This window comes from Amphiura filiformis, chromosome 13 (assembly GCF_039555335.1).
Source record: "Amphiura filiformis chromosome 13, Afil_fr2py, whole genome shotgun sequence".
Classification (NCBI taxonomy): domain Eukaryota; kingdom Metazoa; phylum Echinodermata; class Ophiuroidea; order Amphilepidida; family Amphiuridae; genus Amphiura; species Amphiura filiformis.
The window spans coordinates 17,845,797-17,867,443 of record NC_092640.1 but is presented as its reverse complement, the minus strand read 5'-3'; the positions used below and the strand labels follow the sequence as shown (position 1 = coordinate 17,867,443).

Here is a 21,647-nt window from a genome sequence, read left to right as displayed (position 1 = left end):
AACATTAAAATGTCGGGTTATATAAAGGTTATGATAACGTTTTAAAACGTTTTGTATGAAAACACACTACAACAATATTTTTAAATGTTTTGAAAAAATGTTATTGTAAACTATTTTTGCAAACATTTTTGCCAAATATTGTGTCAATACTTAAATAACATTATGTTCATATATTTGAACCCAGCAAACACAGAAATGTTCTTAAAATGTTTTTTTCAAAACCTTTTGATAACATTTAAATGTCGGGTTATATAAAGGTCATGAAACCGTTTTTAAAACGTTATTGAAAATATTTTGGGCAAACATTTTTCGTAAAATATTTTTTTCAACTCCCAAAATAACATTCTGTTTAGAATGTTTTGTATCAAGTTTTCAAGAATGTTTTTGGAATGTTATTAAAACTTTTTTATACCCTTTATATAACCCGAAATTTAAACGCTTTAAAACATTTTTGTTTGCTGAGCAGTAGATTATCAAAAATGTTTTTAAGGTTATGAAAACGCTTTTATAATCTTAATATACCCTTTATATAACCCGACATTTAAACGTTTTCTGACAACCTTTTATAACCTTTTGCGAATGATGTCGAAAACGTTTTGTGTTTGCTGGGGCCTTATTTTTCATAATATATTAAATTAAAAACCTGAAAATTGTGCAATTTTCCTGGCAACACTGCTACCACGTATTAAAATTACTTTATAACAGCACCTGAAAAGGCAACGCTACTGGCAACACTGGTGTTGAAACCAATGCAAATCATGTCACATCATGCACGTAATCCAAATAATAATACTAGAGTGTTGCATAAAATTAACAAGAGAATTGTCTGTTAAAATCAGCATTTTCCATTGTAAATAAATCTCAAACGTCAAAAAAGTGAGGTTTCTGGCAACACTTAGGCAGAAATACTTGATACTCATGCACTACAGTTGGTAATGTCTTCATACTAATATCATAAAAATGCATCATCATCCCCTAGGTGGATAAAAGCCCTTATTTTTCATAATATATTAAATTAAAAAACTGAAAATTGTGCCATTTTCCTGGCAACACTGCTCCCACGTATGAAATTTACCAAAACTTTTTTTTCATGATATTACTAGACCAACATCTTATCTACCTACCCTGAACAGATAATTATGAGAAAAGTGTTACTTTTGGGGTTACATCAATTTTCCCAACACAAGTTTTGGCATTGCCGAAAATAATGAAAAACACCCCTATTTTACATAATAGTTTCACCCATTTCTGAAAATGATTTGTTTGTGTTTACATGATTTTTATAGAGAGGAAGGATGTCTTATTCACTGTATAAAAGAAGGGTACTGAACATTATTTCCTTCATCCTGAAATCTGACCTGATATTTTTACATTTTGCTACATGGGAAAATGCTGAAACTGCTGAAAATTGGGCAAATTGACATTTTCGCTGTTGCCATGGCAACCAAGGGTTTAGAGGCGATATGACTGTCACTCCTGTAGACTCTGACCCAAGGTACATCCACACACAAAGTATTAAGAAAAATCATTTTTTGAAGTCTGCCAACATTTTTTGAAAATATCTGATTTTTACTGCATAGTGTTCTTAACAGCCCTCGAAGTAAAATTATAAATCTAACGATATTTGGGTAGAAATCATTTGAAAATTTTGACCTTTCATATTGAAGATGCATTTCTTTTTGAAAAAAATCATTAGATTTATAAATTTTACTCTGAGGACTGTTAAATGTCAAAAATATCCATTTTTAATTATTTGGCATAAAATTTGTATTACAAATTTGATATCAGAAGGATATTCTTCATATATCAGAATGCAATTCCATATGTCTCATGTGCTCTTAGGCCCCACAAAAAATACTGTGTAAAGGTGAATGACCGACCCCTTAAGTGTTTGAACAATATTTTCTGAGATTGTGGGTGGGAAAATTTGCTTAACTTCCACAGATATAAACGTTTTTTTCTGGGCCTGTTTATAGCTAAAATTCTACCTACAAATCACCAATATGTTTCTCATCATAGTTCTGACTTTGCCTCTTTCTTCTTATTAGATGTAGGCTTCTTCTTTCCTCGCAAATCTGCTGGGTTGGGTCGTTTCTGCTTGACTGTTTCTCCTTCTTTAATTTCTTTAACTTCAGGTTTTGAAGGTTTAGATCTGGTATCTTCAGGTAATTTACCAGTTTTTTTAGTACCTACACTCTGAGCGCAACGGAATCCTAGATTGTCTGACCCTGCATCGGCAGTGTTGCTCATCCTGGAAAACAAAATATAAACTTCTGCGTCAGCATACTAGAAGAACACAATCGCGCAAACTACATGACCGAACCTTGACCTTGCCTAGCAACAATGGTGTGATTGCTCAATTCTCAAAAGCTGTGTTTGCGTTGTACGATCAGTGACCTCACATCAACAAAATCACTGCTAGAGCTAGTAAGGTCCTTGGATTTGTGAGGAGAAATCTCCATTCTTGCCCACACGACCTTAGAGCCATGGCTTTCAAGACTCTGGTATGTTCACACATGGAGTACTGCTCCACGGTGTGGGACCCCCACACTAAGGATCTGGTAGACCAAATAGAATCCATCCAATGAAAAGGGGCATGTTTTGTTTTCAAAGATTACAGGTGGACAAGTAGTGTGACAGACATGTTGACCAAACTGGAATGGGCACCACTCAAGGAGAGACAGGGAACATCTAGGTTCACCATGCTGCATAAAATCAACATCAGTCAGGTTCTTGCAGCCAGTCCAGACGCGCAGCTCATCCCGGCTCAACCATAGTAAATCCTTCAAGAAACTAAGTGGCAGACCCAACTACTACAACTTTTTTTCTTTTTTTCCAAACACCATAAACAATTGGAACAGTCTACCAGAGCACATAGTAAACATAGAGGACACAAATATATTCAAGGAAACCCTGGCTAACTACATCAGCCAGCAAAAAGACCTGGACTAAATTATATTCTTGCACACACCATATTTTCTCAGTTGGCTTCGAATGAGAAGCATTGAGAATATCCTTCAGATTCAGATTCAGTTTTAGTGTCTGACTGCTCTTTCTGAGTATCGTGTAAAAAGAATTTGACATCACCTGGGTCATGTGATGCTATGCAGCTTGATCGGTGAATGAAGTGCCGATATGATGATGACATTATATATAGTATGATCAGAAATTCTGTTTTATGTAATGTTAGCCAAGGCAAAAAATCTTGATATCAGCAAGAGACCTCTGAGACTCCTACCAGCCTTCTTACCATTGTATTATCAAGGAGCTTATGGTTTTGAAAAATAATAGGTATACTGTATGGGGCAAAGTATATCCAATATCATTTTTAAAATCTTCATTTATTTCTTACCTTGTACTAACTCTCAGCTGGTGGTTAAATTTTCCATCTTTTGAATCTATGTAAGAACCACCACGTAAAACATAAGTTGAATTGGGGTCGTCTGCAGGACTTGTCTGTGCTGTTTCAAATCTGGTACTGGTCCATTCCCATGTGTTACCAACCATATCATGAAGTCCTATATTTGGAAAGAGATACAAAAATTAGCACCAATTGATAATTTTTGTGTATTTTTTGTGAGTATATATTTAAAATGGTACAAAATCTTTCACATAGAAATACCATTATCATCCACAGTGGCATAGCGTCAAAAGGGGTAAGAGGCAAATATGGCTGCCTAAAAGTGAAATTTTGGGAAAATCCCATTGAAAATCCCCATTAAAGTGAAAATCTGAAAAAGTCAAATTGAAAATTGCAGGTGCCCCAATCAGGCTCAGTCTCCCCATTGCATGACTCAGGCTATACCACTAATTGGGCTGAGCATGTGTATGCTTACATTGACTAGCTGTATCAAAATGATTGGTACCCATCAGTTTTCATTGATAATAGATGAGTCTGCACATCAAACTTCAACTTAAGATCCAAGTAATTTGCAGACTATAGTAAGAATTCCAATTGAATGAACGCAGCTTTCAACAGCTGTACTCGATACAACCGCGATCGTATATTGCGTATTTCATACTACAACGTGAAAGCACGACCTTACAATGCTAACCAATCACGAGTGCGTTGGCATGGTTGGATTCACTACCGCGTTATTCACGCAGTGTACACAAAAAAATCATCACGCTATTGAAAGCTGCGTTCATTCAATTGGAATTCTTACTATAATTGTATATGAAGTCAACTATAAACTACACATTCTGGACATTTCAAGAGTATCCAATATTGCATTTGCAAGAGGCAGGCTTTTCAATAAACATCAAAATTCATAGGTACCCACCATTTTGATACAGCCTGTATGCATGTGTGTGATATCACAGCTTTAGAATCCTGTGGGGACAAACCTGGCTGAACTAGTATCAGGTTGCTTGGTACCCATTCACATTTGAACAAACTTAATAACAACAAATGTGTACACACACCAATTTATAATGAATAATTTTGTCAATATTTCAAGAGATTACTGAGATATTGACTTGGAAAAAAAAGTCTGAAATTAATTGGCAACATCTGTAGATTAAATTCAGACTTCCGCTCTCCCCATGGTTCATTTAGAATTGGGTAAATGAATCATGAAAGTTCTCCGTCCTTCGGAAGGGACGTTAAGCCGTCGGTCCCGTGTGCAGAGAGCCATACCTGTACATGTATCTCACAGCCAGTTTCGGAAAGAGTAGGGTGTTAACCCCTGACTGTTCCCAACCCGTCCCGGTATTCAAATGGACCCCAATGGAAATAAGCTTCAATAGAAGCTTTCTTAGGTTATCCAGGGTTGTCAAAAATCTGAGCAAATAAATAAAAAAATACTGCATCTATACTTTAACCACTCTGCATAATCCACAAGAGCTTTGAGTCTAGAGATATTCATGTAAACCTGGAGACTCCAAAGTTTCTCCATGTACTACGATTTGAGGCCAAAATGGTAATGGCATCTGGCAGTAAAAAGTTGTCAAAGTCCCCCAACAGAAAGCCCACTGATCTCTACTTACCATACTCATTCTGTGGAGGATATGCATCTACAGGAGCCAGTCCATGGTAGCCATCATGTTTGGTATTCTTCTTAGGGAATTTCCCCTGCCATAGATTGAGTCTGTTCTTCTGCCATTTGTCACCCCATGGGTATGTTTTTCCTGATCAAAATAAAAGTAGTGAATTAAATAATTGTGAGTAATTAAATCATGCCGACCAGAAAAACTCACTTTTTGGTAAGATGTTATCACAGTTGTTGTGACCAAAACCTTCAGCTAGGTTGCTTAACGACCTGATCCCAACCATGTTACACATTAAATAAAATACTACCTCTCCTGTTGAGAAGTTACTTTGAACATGCAAAGATGCACCGCCTTTGTACCATAAAACATGCCATTTTTAAAGTAAAATACATGATTTAGTTAGTTTGTTGTTGTTAGTGTGACACACTTGTATCTTTTTGGATTAATCCTTTGGTTCCCTGTGCTGGTCAGTTGGAACAGAATTGAACAGTTTTACAATTTTTCTGTAAGTTATCTCAATCAGAGTCCCTTTCACTGACAATATGCTTTAGCATCCATGAAGCTAATATGTACAGCAGGAGGCACCCTTTCTTACCTTTTAAGCCTCCCCTGGCAGCAAACTCCCATTCTTTCTCTGTCTGTAATCTCCATCCTTCCCATTGAAAATAAACCTTGGCATCCATGAAGCTAATATGTACGGCAGGAGGAAACCTTTCTTACCTTTTAAGCCTCCCCTGGCAGCAAACTCCCATTCTTTCTCTGTTGGTAATCTCCATCCCTTCCATTGACAATAAGCCTTAGCATCCTTGAAGCTAATATGTACAGCAGTAGGCAACCTTTCTTACCTTTTAAGCCTCCCCTGGCAGCAAACTCCCATTCTTTCTCTGTTGGTAATCTCCATCCCTTCCATTGACAGTAAGCCTTAGCATCCTGGAAGCTAATATGTACAGCAGTAGGCAACCTTTCTTACCTTTTAAGCCTCCCCTGGCAGCAAACTCCCATTCTTTCTCTGTTGGTAATCTCCATCCCTTCCATTGACAGTAAGCCTTAGCATCCTGGAAGCTAATATGTACAGCAGTAGGCAACCTTTCTTACCTTTTAAGCCTCCCCTGGCAGCAAACTCCCATTCTTTCTCTGTTGGTAATCTCCATCCTTTCCATTGACAATAAGCCTTGGCATCCTGGAAGCTAATATGTACAGCAGTAGGCAACCTTTCTTACCTTTTAAGCCTCCCCTGGCAGCAAACTCCCATTCTTTCTCTGTTGGTAATCTCCATCCCTTCCATTGACAGTAAGCCTTAGCATCCTGGAAGCTAATATGTACAGCAGTAGGCAACCTTTCTTACCTTTTAAGCCTCCTCTCTGGCAGCAAACTCCCATTCTTTCTCTGTAGGTAATCTCCACCCCTTCCATTGACAGTAAGCCTTAGCATCCTGGAAGCTAATATGTACAGCAGTAGGCAACCTTTCTTACCTTTTAAGCCTCCTCTGGCAGCAAACTCCCATTCTTTCTCTGTTGGTAATCTCCACCCCTTCCATTGACAATAAGCCTTAGCATCCTGGAAGCTGATATGTACAGCAGGATAATGCATCCTTGATTCTATGCCGGAACCTTTACCTTCAGGCTGAAATATTATTTAAAATTCTATGATTAGTATGGATTAGTAAATATAAACTAGTGCGTTGTCGACATTGGCACGTATCCCGACATGTTGACATTTTTACCACAATTCTAATTTTTTTTAAAGTTGAAAATAAAGAAGAAACAGGCCCTAAATTTACTTTTGCTTCTATTGAACAGCCAGGGACCACTGAATTTTCTGGTTAAGCATGCATTGCTAGCAAAAGTAATTAAAAATATACAACTTTATCAAGATTTGAAAAAAAACCCATTAGAATTTTGAACGTTTTTTTAGGAGCAGTGGTTCTCCATCAGTTCCAAACTTGAATAACAAGTAAATTTAAGGTCTCTAATTTCTTTATTTTCAACTTAATTTTTTTAAAGAATTGTACATATTTTTTTTGGCAACATACTGTCGACATTGGTACACAAAATATATCGACATAGTTCTAATGGTGCAGACGATGGCACTAATATAAACTGACCATGTGTCACTTATGATTATACCGTGTGGTTGCTATTAGCATAGTGCATTTTATTACATTTTCACTCACTCAAAACATTAAGACAGGGGTGTGCCGCTGGATTTTTTTACCAAAACAAAACGGCTGATTTTACAGTTTTCGACCAATTTTTCTCAAATCGGAAATCATAGGGAGTTTTTTCTCAAATCAGGACCCATGTTTGATTTTTTTTTTCACTTAAAAAAATGGAAATGGAAATAATTTCTTCTGTTTCCTATTGTTTTGGAAACCCTTCAACTGCTAATATCTTTGGAACAAAGTGTCCAATTTCAATGTTTTTTTTCCAAAATGTAGCTTTGGTAATACTTTATACATCCAAGTAGAAAAATTAAAATTGAATATGCCCGACTTCAGACTGATTTTGCTTGATCACACCACACCTGTCCCAGAAGCAAACTGCACATCCAAAATGATTGGTGGATGGATAGCTAGCTGACACCCTGGTAACATACCTGTCTCCAATATGCTCTTTTTACTGGTATCCAATACGGTGCTCCCTGAAATGACAAAAATAAATGGAATCAAAATAATTTTGTGAGTATACAACTAAGCTGATTGTCAAAAGCCTCGAAATCCACGCTGGTGGCGACGCCGCTCCCAGAAAAAAATTGAAGTCTCAAAAAAATTGTTTTTTCTTTTAATTTCTAAATTTTTTTAAAAAGTTTTCGGCGAAAAACCACTGGACCTATTCTACATTTCAAGAAGGCCTTATCACTAATAGCTGCCCTACACACACACATTTGCTGATTTATGCATTCTATCTTGTATATTATAAAACGATGGCAGCTATTGCAGATGAGGCCTACTCACACTAACCCTTTGATTCTCCATACAATACATACCTGAATTCTTTCTGGTATTTCATTTTTAATTTCTTCTGGTACAAAATCATCAAATACAAAACTCCACTCGTATTTCTCTGCATCTGTTTTGTACTTTTTGGCTCGTACAAATTCCCTTGGATAATAATGAGACAAAGAAGAAATTAAATAATTGTCAATGCCAACGCAAGACGCACACTTAGCGCGCGACGCGAGGTAGCGCGTAATTGCTGTCTCTACCGCATACGCGATCAGCACAGTTTACAATACAACGCGGCTATGCAAGCCCGTTAATTGCCGGTACTGATAAAGAGCTGAATAATACGGCTATATACTGTACGGTAATTTATCAACACTGAACAATACAAAATTATATTATTTGGCTATTAACCAATAAAATGTCGTTATTCATGTCTACTGAATGATAAGATATGATATGATATGATATATTGAGGATGTCCTGCTGTTGTCGTCATCAAATGTTACAATATGACATTACCAGAAGAGAAAACAGTAATGTTGACCTCGTACCGTCATGCACCATACACCACAATCTATCGCCATATTGATTAAGCTACCTGAACTACTTTTGCATGTAAACTACTTTCAAGTTCAAGGGCAACTAAGGCTGGGAGTAATATCTTGGAAACAATTTTACACTTTACTCAGGTATCCGCCAATAAATTACATAGGGTACCTGGACACAAAATGGGCTCATCCATTTAAAATCCACACTACCCCTGTGGAAGATTTGGAAATATCTGCCACAGGGGGAATATGAATTTCAAATGGAATGAGCACATTAGGCAGTTCCATTTGAATTTCATACACTCTTTGAGAAAGATTCAACCCGAGTCTTCCCCTGAGGGAGAGTGAGTTTCAAATGGAGCTGCTAATGTGTTAATTCCATTTGAAATTCCTACTCCCCCTATGGAAGATATTTCCAAAGTCTTCCACAGGGGTAGTGTGGATTTTAAATGGAATAGCCTGCTTTTGATATTCCCTTTGACTCACCTGAATGCATAATTGGTGACAGGATATTTGCTAATCTTGAAGGGTTTCACTTTCTCATCATGGGTTGGGCCTTCTCCATCTTTGGCATTCCGGGCATCTGTTCCCATGGTGAATTCTCCACCTGGTATATCTACCATTTCTTCATACTTGGTGTAATCTGTGTGTTAAGATGATAAAGGATAAAAAGAGTGGCTCACATAGCATGAATGACCAGTGATACTGTTACAAGGCAGACCTTCGTTTCTAAGGATCGTGGTGGCACTGGCGCTCCTAGAACGCTCGTAAACTGGTAATCGGGAGCGCAATCGGTAATGCTCCTTAAATTTCCTACCTGGTTAAACCCCCGAAAAATTGTGGAAAATTAAATTGAAAATGCTCCCTATTTTGAGCATCGTAACCCAGCTGTCAATCAGAGTATACACAATAGTTTGTTGTGAATTAATATTCATTACCCCTACATAGTGAGGTTTCAGCCAATCACATCGGCTATATACATCATCTGATTACGCCTCCTTTCTATATACCGCAAATCTGGGAAAGATTGACCTTTGGAACAAGGTCTGGTGAATGCGGAAAGTTGCTTACTTCACCGTGTATAGAGTACAGTGTACATATTTTCAAGGCTCGCACTGCGCCTGTCGGTACTCCGCGCACTACGCGATAGCGCACCGCACGTGATACGCACCGCGAGCACGCGTTAGCGCGCCACGCGCACGTGATAGCGCGTGGACAGAGGGACGGACGGACGGACACGCCATGATTAGAAAAGAAATTTGCAATTTTTGTAATCACTACAAATGTAGAAACATGATGAGGTAATCCTTAAATTTCCATTATTTACTACATCATCTACCCCTACAACTAAGAAAAACTGCTGACTATGATCAGCAGGGGATGTCAGACATTTTGAGAGTTTCAATTTTGATTATTTCCATCTTAATTTTCAGATAATTGACTTTTTTTATGAAATGACATCCATGGGTATTGGGCCTGCAATTTAGGGATAACACACATTGCAGTACTACAGTCCAGATAATCCAATTGCTTGAGAAATCTAACCTGCTCACCGATAGCTTCACATTCGAGGCTAGAGACCATTGCATTTGAAATCTAGTCGGATTCGCTGCCAAAGCAAAGCATGCCACCGTGTAAAGCAACGGAACTTCAGAAGCAAACACAGCTGATCAACGATGGGTGATCACATTAAAAATATTGCTAATTGCATTTCAACAAAATTTTAGACTGAATTCAAAATATGCAAATTTTACAAAAAAGATACAGTTGACTGACATGAATCATCGAAATAACTTTCATGCAAATTTCAACATTTACACAATAAATAATGTCAATGCTAAAATAACAATAACAATAAAAAATGTCAATACTGTCCGACCGAAACACGATATCAACAATGCAACATACTCTAGCATTGAAAGTGTATAAACTATCGTGTGCAAACTCGCAGCTAGAGCTCTCGAGTAAACGATATATGTGACTCCTCGCCACAACTGAGCCCGGATGTCGCCAGTGCCACTATTGAGATATGCTCCATCGAACTTAACAATAAACAATAGGAAACAAAGGATTTATTGACTGTTTTATTGATTTTTCACTACTTAAATGTCAAGTACTATAGACATGATATACATCATTTTAAAGCTAATTTAAAGCAGAATATTTTGGTTGAATATCTCAAAAATGATGATTGGCGACTTCCGGGCTCAGTTGTGACGAGGAGTCACATATATGTGAAAATAAAATGTTTGTGAAAATACGGTGCTAATTACAAATCCATAATGAAACAATGACTACTCCTGATTCCAAAAAATACAGCACTATTTTTTTTGGAATTAAAAACATATGATCTTGTTTTGCCAAATGAAAAATAGCTAAATCTTAATCCTTTAGTTACAATGTAGTTCTAACTGGTAATAAAAGTCCAATTTTAATATTTTTGTAATTGAAGGGAAAATGATTTGGCATAAGTCTAAGCATTCAAAATCTTGAGTATAGGCCAAGTGTTAGCTCACTTTAGTATGTTTTGTTATTTTTTATAATTGGTTATGAAAAGGATTAGAAAATGTGTTTTCCAAAATTAGAATGCATAACCTGAAATTAGTCTTTGCACAAGTCTTTGGGCTTGATAGTTACTTACTGCATATAAAAAAAAACACTCTAAAAGTGCATGTTTTTGGCCCTTATTTCCAAAAATTGACCAAACATTAAAATTTGACTTTCATTGTCAGTTACAACTTATGAAAGGATTAGGATTTAGCTATATTTCAGTTGACAAAACATAATATTTTTTTAATCCAAACAATTTTGTGCTGTATTTTTGCTGCTGCCGATGGATACTGTCTACTGTATACATAATATATATACATGTAGTATAAATAAATAAATGGAAAGGTCATATAGCGATTTGACAAATTATTTACATAAAAATATGCATGGGATGAACATATATACTTTCGTGCCAATCCTACTCCGATTGGAGCAAAGTACACTTGTTGGGGTGTGCGATGTACTGTTGCCATATGGTTTTTAAGTAGCTTCATTTGGGCTACTTTCCTTTCATGGACTTTTAAAATTTCTGGTTCTGAAATTAACAGTAAAAAGCGCAAACATAATCCTTTGCAAAAATGTCACAAAATACAGTATGTCTACAATGATCAAAATGCCTCAAATATTACATTGGAACCTAACATATTTTCAAAACAAAACAAATTGTTTCTTTATTTATTTACTTATTTAATCTTTCTTTAACCAGTGTTCCCCTTCAGTAACTGTTTTAGTGGGGTTTTTTTGCAGCACAGTTTGCCAAAACATTGGGGCTGCTACATGTATCAATTGGGCTGCTGTCTACATGTACATGTATCCATTGCCCAAAAGTTTTCGGCAATACAATTAACTGTATAGCGATTAAAAGAAACATTGCTAAAGCTCCCCAACTAAATTTGTCAGCCACAGTGCTTGTAATGTTGCCTTTTTCGCTTGATGACCACTTTACGCAACAACAATAAAATGGCTGCTACACCATCTGCAAAAGGGCAAGAAGATTTTAAAGAAGAGTTCTTAACCTGCTCTATCTGTGCCGAGCTGTATGACAGTGCGGAGCGCAAGGCCAAATTCTTACCATGTTTGCATTCTTTCTGTAAGTCATGTTTACACAAGCATGCCAAGAAACGGCAGATATTTGACTGTCCCCTGTGTCGAAATGAAGTACATGCACCAGATGGCAAGGTGGATAATCTACCAGCTAATTTTATCATAGAGAACCTGATGGCGTACAAAGATTCCTTCAAATCTTCAGTTTCTTGTGGCAGCTGTGATGAGGAAGGAACTGTGGCTGAAAGCTTTTGCCACAATTGTAAGTGTTTCTTGTGCCATGCGTGTGTTCAAAGTCACCAGAAATTGCACCTTCTACAGGACCACAATCTGGTGACAATGGAGGAGCTCAGAGAAAACATGTACAACCCAAGAATTCAAATTGTATACTGCCAAAACCATCCAGAGAAAAAAGTTGACAATGTTCTGTTCTCAAGAAAAGTGCAAAGTACCAATATGCGATATTTGTGGACATATTGATCACCGTGGACATAACATAACTAAGCTTGCAATCTCTGATATCGTCAACATTGTCCTGCAATCATGTGCACGGTCACAAGACAGAAATCAAGAACTAATCAAAAAGCGAACAGTTGTTAAAGCGCTTAAAGAATCGCTGACAAAAAACTTCAACAAGAAGAAGAAAGATTTGGAAGAATCAGAACAGAATCTCCACAACAAGATACACGCCCGATGCCGTGATGCCCACAAAGAGCTGCAGCAAATGTATGACACAGAAATGCAAAACATAAACAAGAAAATAGAATCTATTGACTCTCTTTCCACCCAGATGAGTAGTGCTTGTGAGTTTGCCACCAAGGCCTGTGATAGGAGTGCCCAGCTACATGTACTATCCACTCACAAGCAAATAATGAATCGACTGAATGAGTTAGAAAATACGCAGCTACCTGAAACAGAATCTCTTAAAATGGACATAACTTTCACAACAGCACACTATACCATGATGCTACTTATTACAGTGTTTTTGTCCCACCTGTGGATGTTGAATCTGCGACCACTATCTTTGAGAAAAATGTACTGGAAAATGGTTATGGGTGCCATATTATTAGTATTTCTCATTCTTGCAAGCATTTACTTTCCTACAGCATCAACAAATTTTCTGCAAGTTGATCCTGCTCATAGTAAAATAGTAGCTGAAACTATAAATGGGAAGCATATGATAGAAAGCCCTAGTTATCAGGATGATCGTATAGTACCTGGCCCTTCTCAATGCTCAATTCAATTGCATCAGAACAAGCGTGAAGTGGAAGGGTGGATGTTATATAAAGCCACTTTGCAGACTGTTGACTATTACGGCAAGCATATTACTACTGGAGGAGCAAGGATAGATGCTTCACAACTAAAGTTTCATCTTGATGTACAAGATAATAATGATGGCACATATGAGTTTGAGTACTATCCCTCCTTTGGTGCAATTCATATTAACATATATGGTAAACCCATGAGGGGAAGTCCTGTCAATGTTTTGTTAAAACTTGAACCAAAGCTGTGTACAATTCAATCAGAATCAATAGGATACCAAGGCTATCGTAGAAAAGCTATTGTACAAACTGTAGATTCTAGTGGGCATCCTATGAAGACTGGTGGTGCAGAGGTAACAGCTACAGACTGTATGAAATGGGACCTTATTGTGGAAGATAACAAAGATGGTACATATGAGTTTTACTATGATCTTAACTGCCGCGTAACTGTAACCATTAATGGGGAACATATCAAAGATAGTCCATTAGAAAGAGGAGTAACACACTTCTCTGTGTTAGAAATGGTAGACTCTTTGCTCACTAAATACCGGTATCATTAACACCTGCCTCAAAAGGCCCCATGCATGCACTTTTATTAAAGTGGTTGTTTAAATGCTAAAATAATGTGCAGCAGGGCTCAAAATACACAGGACGGGATGGGACCGGGGGTGTTAGTGGTGACTTCAGCTTTTACAAAGTAGACCCTCTAAACAATATTTGTCAAGGGCAAAAAAGTTTAGGTTTAATGTTATTAAATGGAATTGAACAAATGTTGTTTAACCCTAACACAGACCATGGTTTTTCGCTATCGGAAGGCAGAGAAGGAACAAAAGAGGAGAGAAGATGAACAAAGATTAACTTGGTACCCCCAGGATTTGACCCTGGGACCCCTTAGGTGCCATGCACATGATCACTGACCTCATGCAGCACGGGTTTCGCTGGCCCGGCCAGCAATGGCATCATGTGGTATGCATACACATACGCGCATTGCTTTTCCTTGTAAGCTTTTATAGCATTAGGGTTAATATATGTGGAATAATGTGACTCCTGGGGACATTAGGGAGAATACAATACATGCTTCATTATATGTGTAAGGTGCACTATCTAATGCAGGCCCTCTCAACAGGCAGCCCGTGCGCCACTTGTGCGCTTGGAGTCAGTCGAAGTGGCGCACTGTAATTTTCATAATTTTTGCACATAAATCTTGAACAAAAAAGGGGTGAAAAATACCCAATCTGGGCCTTTAAAAAACCTTAAAATCCATACCATAAGCTTCCGGGGGTGCTGCCCCTGCACCCTGATAAAGCACTGGTCACTGCACCTTACCCACTATGGGCTACCTCGCAGAGTCCTCCCTTGACATGTTGGCACTTCATGATCACTAAACTTTACCAGTTGACACTTCAAAAGAGCTATACTGCGCCAATAAAGTATCCTTACATTTGGAATTTTAAAAATAATCACAATTTCAACACTGAACAATATTGGGGTAAATTTATTTATTAATAGATGCACTATCTAATCCTGCACATAAAGACACCACATTTAATCCAATGTGACCTCAAGAAGTAAAGTTACAAGCAATTGAACAGACGAAGGTCCAGTTTTAAAAGTGACAAACTGGCCTATACAAAGCGCAAAAAGATTCCAACAAGCGAAACAAAGAGACAACAGAGTTTCTTCAATGAAGCGTTATTTAAAGCAGTTTTTATTTCAGTTTTTACCTCTCTGTATTTTTCAAAACTTTCATTTTATTTGTCAGTTCTTTTGTTTTAGTTTTCTTTTGTTCCCCTTTGTTTTAAATTAAAGCCAAACGCATAAATTAGCCATTCACCACTCTCAAACCAGATGTCTAGTCTGTGGAGTTTTGAATAGGCCAGTTTGTCACTTTTAAAACTGGACATTCGTCTAATCAAATGCTTGTAACTTTGCTTCTTGAAGTCACATTGGATTCAATGTGGTGTCATAATGTGCAGGATTAGATAGTGCATCTATTAAAAAAACAAATTGACCCCAATATTGTTCAGTTTGGAATTTGTGATTATTTTTCCAAATGTAAGGATACTTTATTGGCGCAGTATAGTTGAGAAGGCCTGATCTAATGCTTCTGACTGGGGTGTACATTTCTGTACACAATCGAATCATTACAAACTAATTTCACATGAATCAACATAATAGCATTCCGATTGAAATTAGGAATGCCAACTCTCTTGCCGATTTCAAGCGTTTATTGAAGACTTATCTTTTTAAATTTCCTACTGTATAGTGCAATACATTTGTGCTGGGAATTGTATTATATTGCATGCCCTTTTTAAAATCTTGCTACTGATCTGTACCATTTTATATGTTGTATTTTTAACATTGAACTCAACTGTGTATTATAGACGCTTGTATTAACTGGTTTTTAACATGTTTTTAAGATGTAGTTTGTAATAGGTTATCTTTTTAAAAGCGTACTTTTAAGCTTGTATTTCATTCTGATATTAATTATGCATGTTTATAATTTGATTTTGCTTTGATGTTTTTTTTTATTGTACAGCGCTTAGGGGCCTCTGGGCATCAAGCGCTTTATCAAATGCTGCTTTATTATTATTATATTATTAATTTATGTGACAGACATGATCTGATCCAACCTTGCCAAAGGCATTGTGAAATTGAGATGCAAGCAAAATTGGGAAGCAAAAAAGTAAAGCAATAAAATACATAGAAAAAAATGAAGATTGTAAAATCTTGTTATTGTTAGGGAACAACCCAAAAGTTTGATGAAGTCCTATAAACGAAAAAGAAACTTGGTTTATACAAGTCACTGATTGGCCTTTTTAAAGTTATGCAAATGAGGTGAACTTGTAGTTTAATATCTGGAGTCTTTATATATTTGAAGTCAAAACAAGAGGTTGGTTCTTTTAATTGTTTTAATTAAACTGAACAATTGTGATGTCTGGGTGTGATGTCTTTCATGTCAGCATGTTAAGGTGTAGCGTAAGTGACATCACACCATAATTATGTGACCTTATCTAAGTAAACATTTTTAGGGTGGTTGTTGCCTCCACTTTTCAAATGTATTAATATTTTTTGCCAACACACTGAGATTTTAGCATGAAGAGGTCCTTTTAGCAGTTCAAGTAGTAGTATTGTATTTTGCTCAAATTTTGACAGAAAATTTTGTAACGTGTCATTCTGTGTTTCATAAAAGTACATCAACTAGGGGTTAAACCCTATCAAAGTATACATTTTTGGGTGGGCCATTGCCTCTACTTTGCACTAATAAGGTTGTTTTTTTAGATAGGTGCTATGCTTTGGATGTTACATGTTTTTAAGGAGGTGCTACTTTTTGACAACTTTTTCATGCATATTTGGATTTGCACCTGCTTTAGACTTACCCCTACTGAAAATTAGATGCCATATTTGGAAAGATTGGACTTTTTCCATTTAGAAAATGTTTACTTTTGCTATAAAGTTATGAGTGTTTCAATGCAAAATGATGCATGATCCTTCAAATTTACCAATGAAACGCAAAGGAACACCACTTCATGACACACGGCCATATTTTATTGCATGCATAGCTGTCCGGGATATTTGTGTATGACAGGCAATGCATTGAATACTGGTAAAAAGCAAAAAAACATGATAAAAGTTAAAAGTCTAGTGCCGCGGGATTTTATGCACCTGTCAATTTAAGGCTATCTTGATGATAACCCAATGACAATGTTAACTACGGTTTTGCATGTTTTGTGCTTAAAGTGATCTAATCATTGATAGATTCTTGAAGTTAAGATTTTTTTTTTTTTACATGTACATTATACATGCATGCATAAACTTGCGGACAGTCATGAATGGATTGAACTGCTCAGACAAAGTCAATCATCAATCTAGTTGTAGTAACTACAAATTTCAAGCGTTTGAGGACTTGTTCCAGGGGTAGACATAAAGAGCAATAATCTGCTGGCCTTGGGCCAGCTGGGAAAATTTCGGCTGGCCCAAGGGCAAATCCACTGGCCCAGATTCTACTTCATCGTGTTTCTAATATATTGTAACATGTTATGAATTCATAATTATGCCAAAATCCCAACTGGCCCACTGGGCCATCCAGACGAAAAATCTCCTGGCCCGACAAGAAAACCACTGACCAGGGCCAGGGGGCCAGTGGCTTTTTCTAATGACCCCAGCTTATTCTCAAGTTGTAGATACTCCCATAGGGTGCCTCCAGGTTTTATTTTGGCAAGTTTGCATTAACTAGTATATCTAGTAGAATACAATGTACCGGTACTCACTTTAGAAACCTGTCATTGATGTATATTATCTGTGATTGCTCAACTTATTCTACGCATCAGCTTTTGTCCAAAGAAATATTTAAAAAGATGATTTTTGAGTGATTTTTATGAGCAGAGAAAAGTCCACTCCACGACTAGTCTACACCCATCGAATGTGTGTCATCACCCCTCAGATCGGCCCTCAGACACACACACACAGGCATAGAGTTATGCAGTAGCATGTTTTGTTGACATTTTTTGTCAATGTTTACATCAATGACAGAAGTACTCCCATAATTGAAAACTCAAATTATACAATAGGACATCAGTTGGCAATCTTAATGTTATGCAATCAAGTTTACAACACATCAGTCTTACAATGGGCAGAAAGTCACTGAGTCATGCCATTCAAGTACCAATATTGATTACTTCAAGTGGCCTACAGATATAACCCTGTGTGATTTCCATGTTATTTTGCAATAACAAAACCATGTTTTCCTTGATTTTGGTATGAAATTGAGCAAATAGAATTCAATGTCATGTCAATTTGGAGTTATTAAGGGCAACTAAAACTGATGTGAGGTAAGTTTTATCTGTTTGGAATCTGTAAATTCTGAAGGAATTACTGCATTGATGTAAACAAACCAACTCATGGCCCATATGAACATTGTGTACTTGTTTTCAGACTACCCTGTTTTCCATGGGTGACTGTAGGAACCCATGGATTCGATCATATACGACTAGTCTATATATGAATATGGCGATGAATGCACATTAAATTGCGGCGACACATACACGTAGCTCCTTTGAACTCACGGTCGGAGCCGTGAGTTCCAATTATTGGAACTACATGTATAAATCATAGGCCTTCAAACACAGGCCTATGATGTAATACATGCATTGTCATGATTCTACATAACAAGCACGATTTGAGGTTGGTGATTCGGCATATTTTTTGAGTTCCACAGGAACAAGAAACAGGATCAAGAAACACAAAAAAGTATAAAAAAATATAAAAAATAATAAAAACCAAAAAGCAATAATATAGAAGAAAACAATTCAAAAAGCAAATTAAAATTCATGAGCCACAGCAACAGGGGAACAAAGCAATTAAAAACAAATACTGTTTCACTAAACCAGCAAGAAGAAACAGTGCCAGTGGCTGACAACTTTAACAATAAAAATAAAAGAAATTGAAAGACCATTGGAAACAATGGAAAAATACTTTAAAAAATCTTCATGAGGCATGGAAACAGGGGAACAAGGTAAATAAAAAGAAATAAAATTAAAATAAATTTAATTAAAAAAAATCTGTCAATGATTGTAGTAATCAGAAAGACACTGTTGAAAGACATGCATGTTTAAGCTTACCTCTGCTGCTGGAATCCGAATCATTATCTGCAGCATATACAACAAGTAATTGAATGATTGTGAAGACAAGTACAACAGTGAGGCAAGCATATTTTATTGCATCCATTTTTAACAATTGTCGAGAAATAAAGATATCAGAAACTTTATGTTACACGTAAATTAATGATACGTTGCAATACTGCAACAGCTTGCGGAAACTTTCAATCATGAATCAGCCTGGGCCTGTGAATATAATTAGCATCATCTCTAGAAGGCAAAGTCTAGAACGCGCAATTTGCATGCACGGAACGATGCAGAAGCTCAGTAGCTGGTGGATGATACTAGTTATAGGCAGCTTGTAGTCAATTAAAGGAGAATGACTCGATTTCTTCGGAAGGGAGTCACTGTTTTTTTTGTTTTTTGCTCCACCAAACAGAGGGGATCATAATTTTATTTCACAAAGAGTGGAGGCGGGGTATAAAATGACACATAAACCGGGTTTGTGACTATTATTATTAAATGCCATGTAAAATATTGATCAAAATTTACATCGGGCCGTAGGCCCTATAGGCCTAAATAAATGTTTTGGTTCTCGCCCACATGAGGATTTTTATGAATAAATGACGGAGGAGGGAGTTTTTTTTAATGTGAGATTCTGAGAGATACCAGTAAACTCCCTAGAGTAGGGCCTACCATAAAAAGATTAGGAAGTGATCCTCGTTCTCCAATAAACTTATACAGTCTTACATTTCTTGAAAAATATAAAAAATATCTGACAAATTCCAGAAATTGAGGCGGGAGGGGACGAGAACCAATTTTTATTCGGCTTTAGTGCTTACTAGTTTAAAAATCATGATGGCCGTAGGGGCCTACTAGATCAGTGGGGAATAATGGATATAGGCCTAGGCCTACCCATATGGGAATAGGGACCCGGGATGGGGATCTTTAACATAGGTCTCCTTTGAATTTTTTCAAAGGAGAACCAAAGTAAGAGGAACACATTTATAGCCTGAAATCACATTCTTCGCGCTCCTGACAATAAGGGATGTGCAATGATAATTATGAACCCGGGGGTACCGTAAAATTTCCGAAGGGTATGCCAAAAAAATGCCTCTCTCGCCCTGCCAAAAATTGCTTGCCTCCCCCAACCTGAAAGCTCTGAACTTCCTCTCCCCTGATTTTGCACATTATTTAAGCGTTTCCATACTCTTTTCCGAAGCCTTTTCATGTTTAGAGAATTTATTTAAAAGGCGCCCATGAATGTGTGCCACAAGCGATTGCCCCCTCTCAGCTTACTAAAAACTGCTTCCCCCATTTCAAAAATATTCTTTTCCCCCCCCCCCATGTTACCCATCTATACGGCACTGTATAAAAAAATTTTAATTCCATATTTTGTGGAATGCATGCGGTTTTTCCCCTTTTTAAAGTTTCTTTTTTCCCCGACTCAGTATAAAATAAGCTTGAGTTGCTCGGAACTTTCACACCTTACATCTTACGCACATAATGAATAATATCTTTCTAATTTTAAGTGTTAATCATATTATTCTACCAGCAAAACTTTTAATTATATTTCCCACAGATTTTCCAGAAGGGATCGTTGAATAGGAAGTAATTCATCAATGCGCTATCTATTGCTGATTGTAGGCCCCGTTGTAGGCATAGTCCCTAGGAAGTAGTCCATCAATGTTCTACCTATAGGTATACCATGCCTACACACAAAAAACAACGGGGTCAAAATTTGACCCCGAAAGGGTCGTTTTTGACCCCGCTTTCCAAGTCAACTATGATTGTGGTTACAAATGACTATATTTAGGGTCCAAAAATGATTTGACCTCTAATATAGTCAGTTGAAAAATAACCATATTAGTGTCAAAAAATGACTATATTCAGGGGTCACAATTAAAAAATGACCCCTAACGTGGTTGAAATGACTCCATTCAGGGGTCCCGATTAGAAAATGACCCCGGAACGTGTGTTGAAAAATGATTATATTTGGGGTCATTTAAAATAATGACCCTTTTAAGGGTCAATTTAAAATGATGCCAAACAACTGAAAATGACCCCGACCGTAGTTGATTTTAACCACGAATAGGGTTAAATAAAACTGACCCCGTAAAAGGGTTGATATATTGACCCCGTAGTTTTTTGTGTGTACTACTGGTAGAAAGTAGTTCATCAATGCCCTCACAAATATAGTCCCTAGCAAGTAGTCCATCAATGCTCTGTCTACCATGACTACTGATAGAAAGTAATTCATCAATGCCCTATCTTTGATCTACTGCTGATAGCAAGTATAGCAAGTAGTCCATCAATGTTCTATCTACAACTTATAGAAAGCAGTCCATCAATGCTCTATTTACTACTGATAGAAAGTAATTCATCAATGCAATGCCCTACTGCTGATAGCAAGTAATCCCTAGCAAGTAGTCCATCAATACTCTATCCACTATTGATAAAAAGCAATTCATCAATGCAATAGATAGCTACTTCATTAATACCGCGTTATCAGCAGTATATAAACTATAGTAGATAGCTGCTTCATCAATACTCTTATCAGCAGTAGATAGCTACGTCATCAATACCGTTATCAGCAGTAGATAGCTACATCATCAATACCGTTGTCAGTAGTAGATAGCTACGTCATCAATTTATTTTATTTATTTATTTACATAACTGGCTAAAATACATCAAAAATACACAAAGCATG

General features: G+C 37.0%; 1 protein-coding gene across 1 annotated transcript; it reads right to left on the bottom strand.

Annotated features, from left to right (window-relative positions):
• Positions 1-1,809: 1,809 nt before the first annotated feature.
• Positions 1,810-19,162, bottom strand: LOC140168066 (inactive C-alpha-formylglycine-generating enzyme 2-like). Its single transcript, XM_072191370.1, has 8 exons — positions 18,962-19,162; positions 8,971-9,127; positions 7,978-8,092; positions 7,588-7,632; positions 6,465-6,615; positions 4,990-5,130; positions 3,353-3,518; positions 1,810-2,251 (listed from the first exon to the last, which is right to left on the bottom strand). Exons 1-8 carry the CDS (start codon positions 19,065-19,067, stop codon positions 2,014-2,016), a joined length of 1,119 nt encoding a protein of 372 aa, XP_072047471.1. The 5' UTR covers positions 19,068-19,162; the 3' UTR covers positions 1,810-2,013.
• Between the last annotated feature and the right edge of the window lie 2,485 nt (positions 19,163-21,647).

Bases quoted from the DNA above. Each gene is read 5' to 3' on its own strand.
- LOC140168066 (XM_072191370.1), bottom strand. From the start codon at position 19,067: ATGGATGCAATAAAATATGCTTGCCTCACTGTTGTACTTGTCTTCACA. The intron at 5,131-6,464 runs GTAAGAAAGGTT...TATTTTGATCAG, and splicing joins TGCCAGAGGAGGCTTAAAAG to GAAAAACATACCCATGGGGT. The intron at 2,252-3,352 runs GTAAGAAATAAA...TTTGTTTTCCAG, and splicing joins CAGCTGAGAGTTAGTACAAG to GATGAGCAACACTGCCGATG.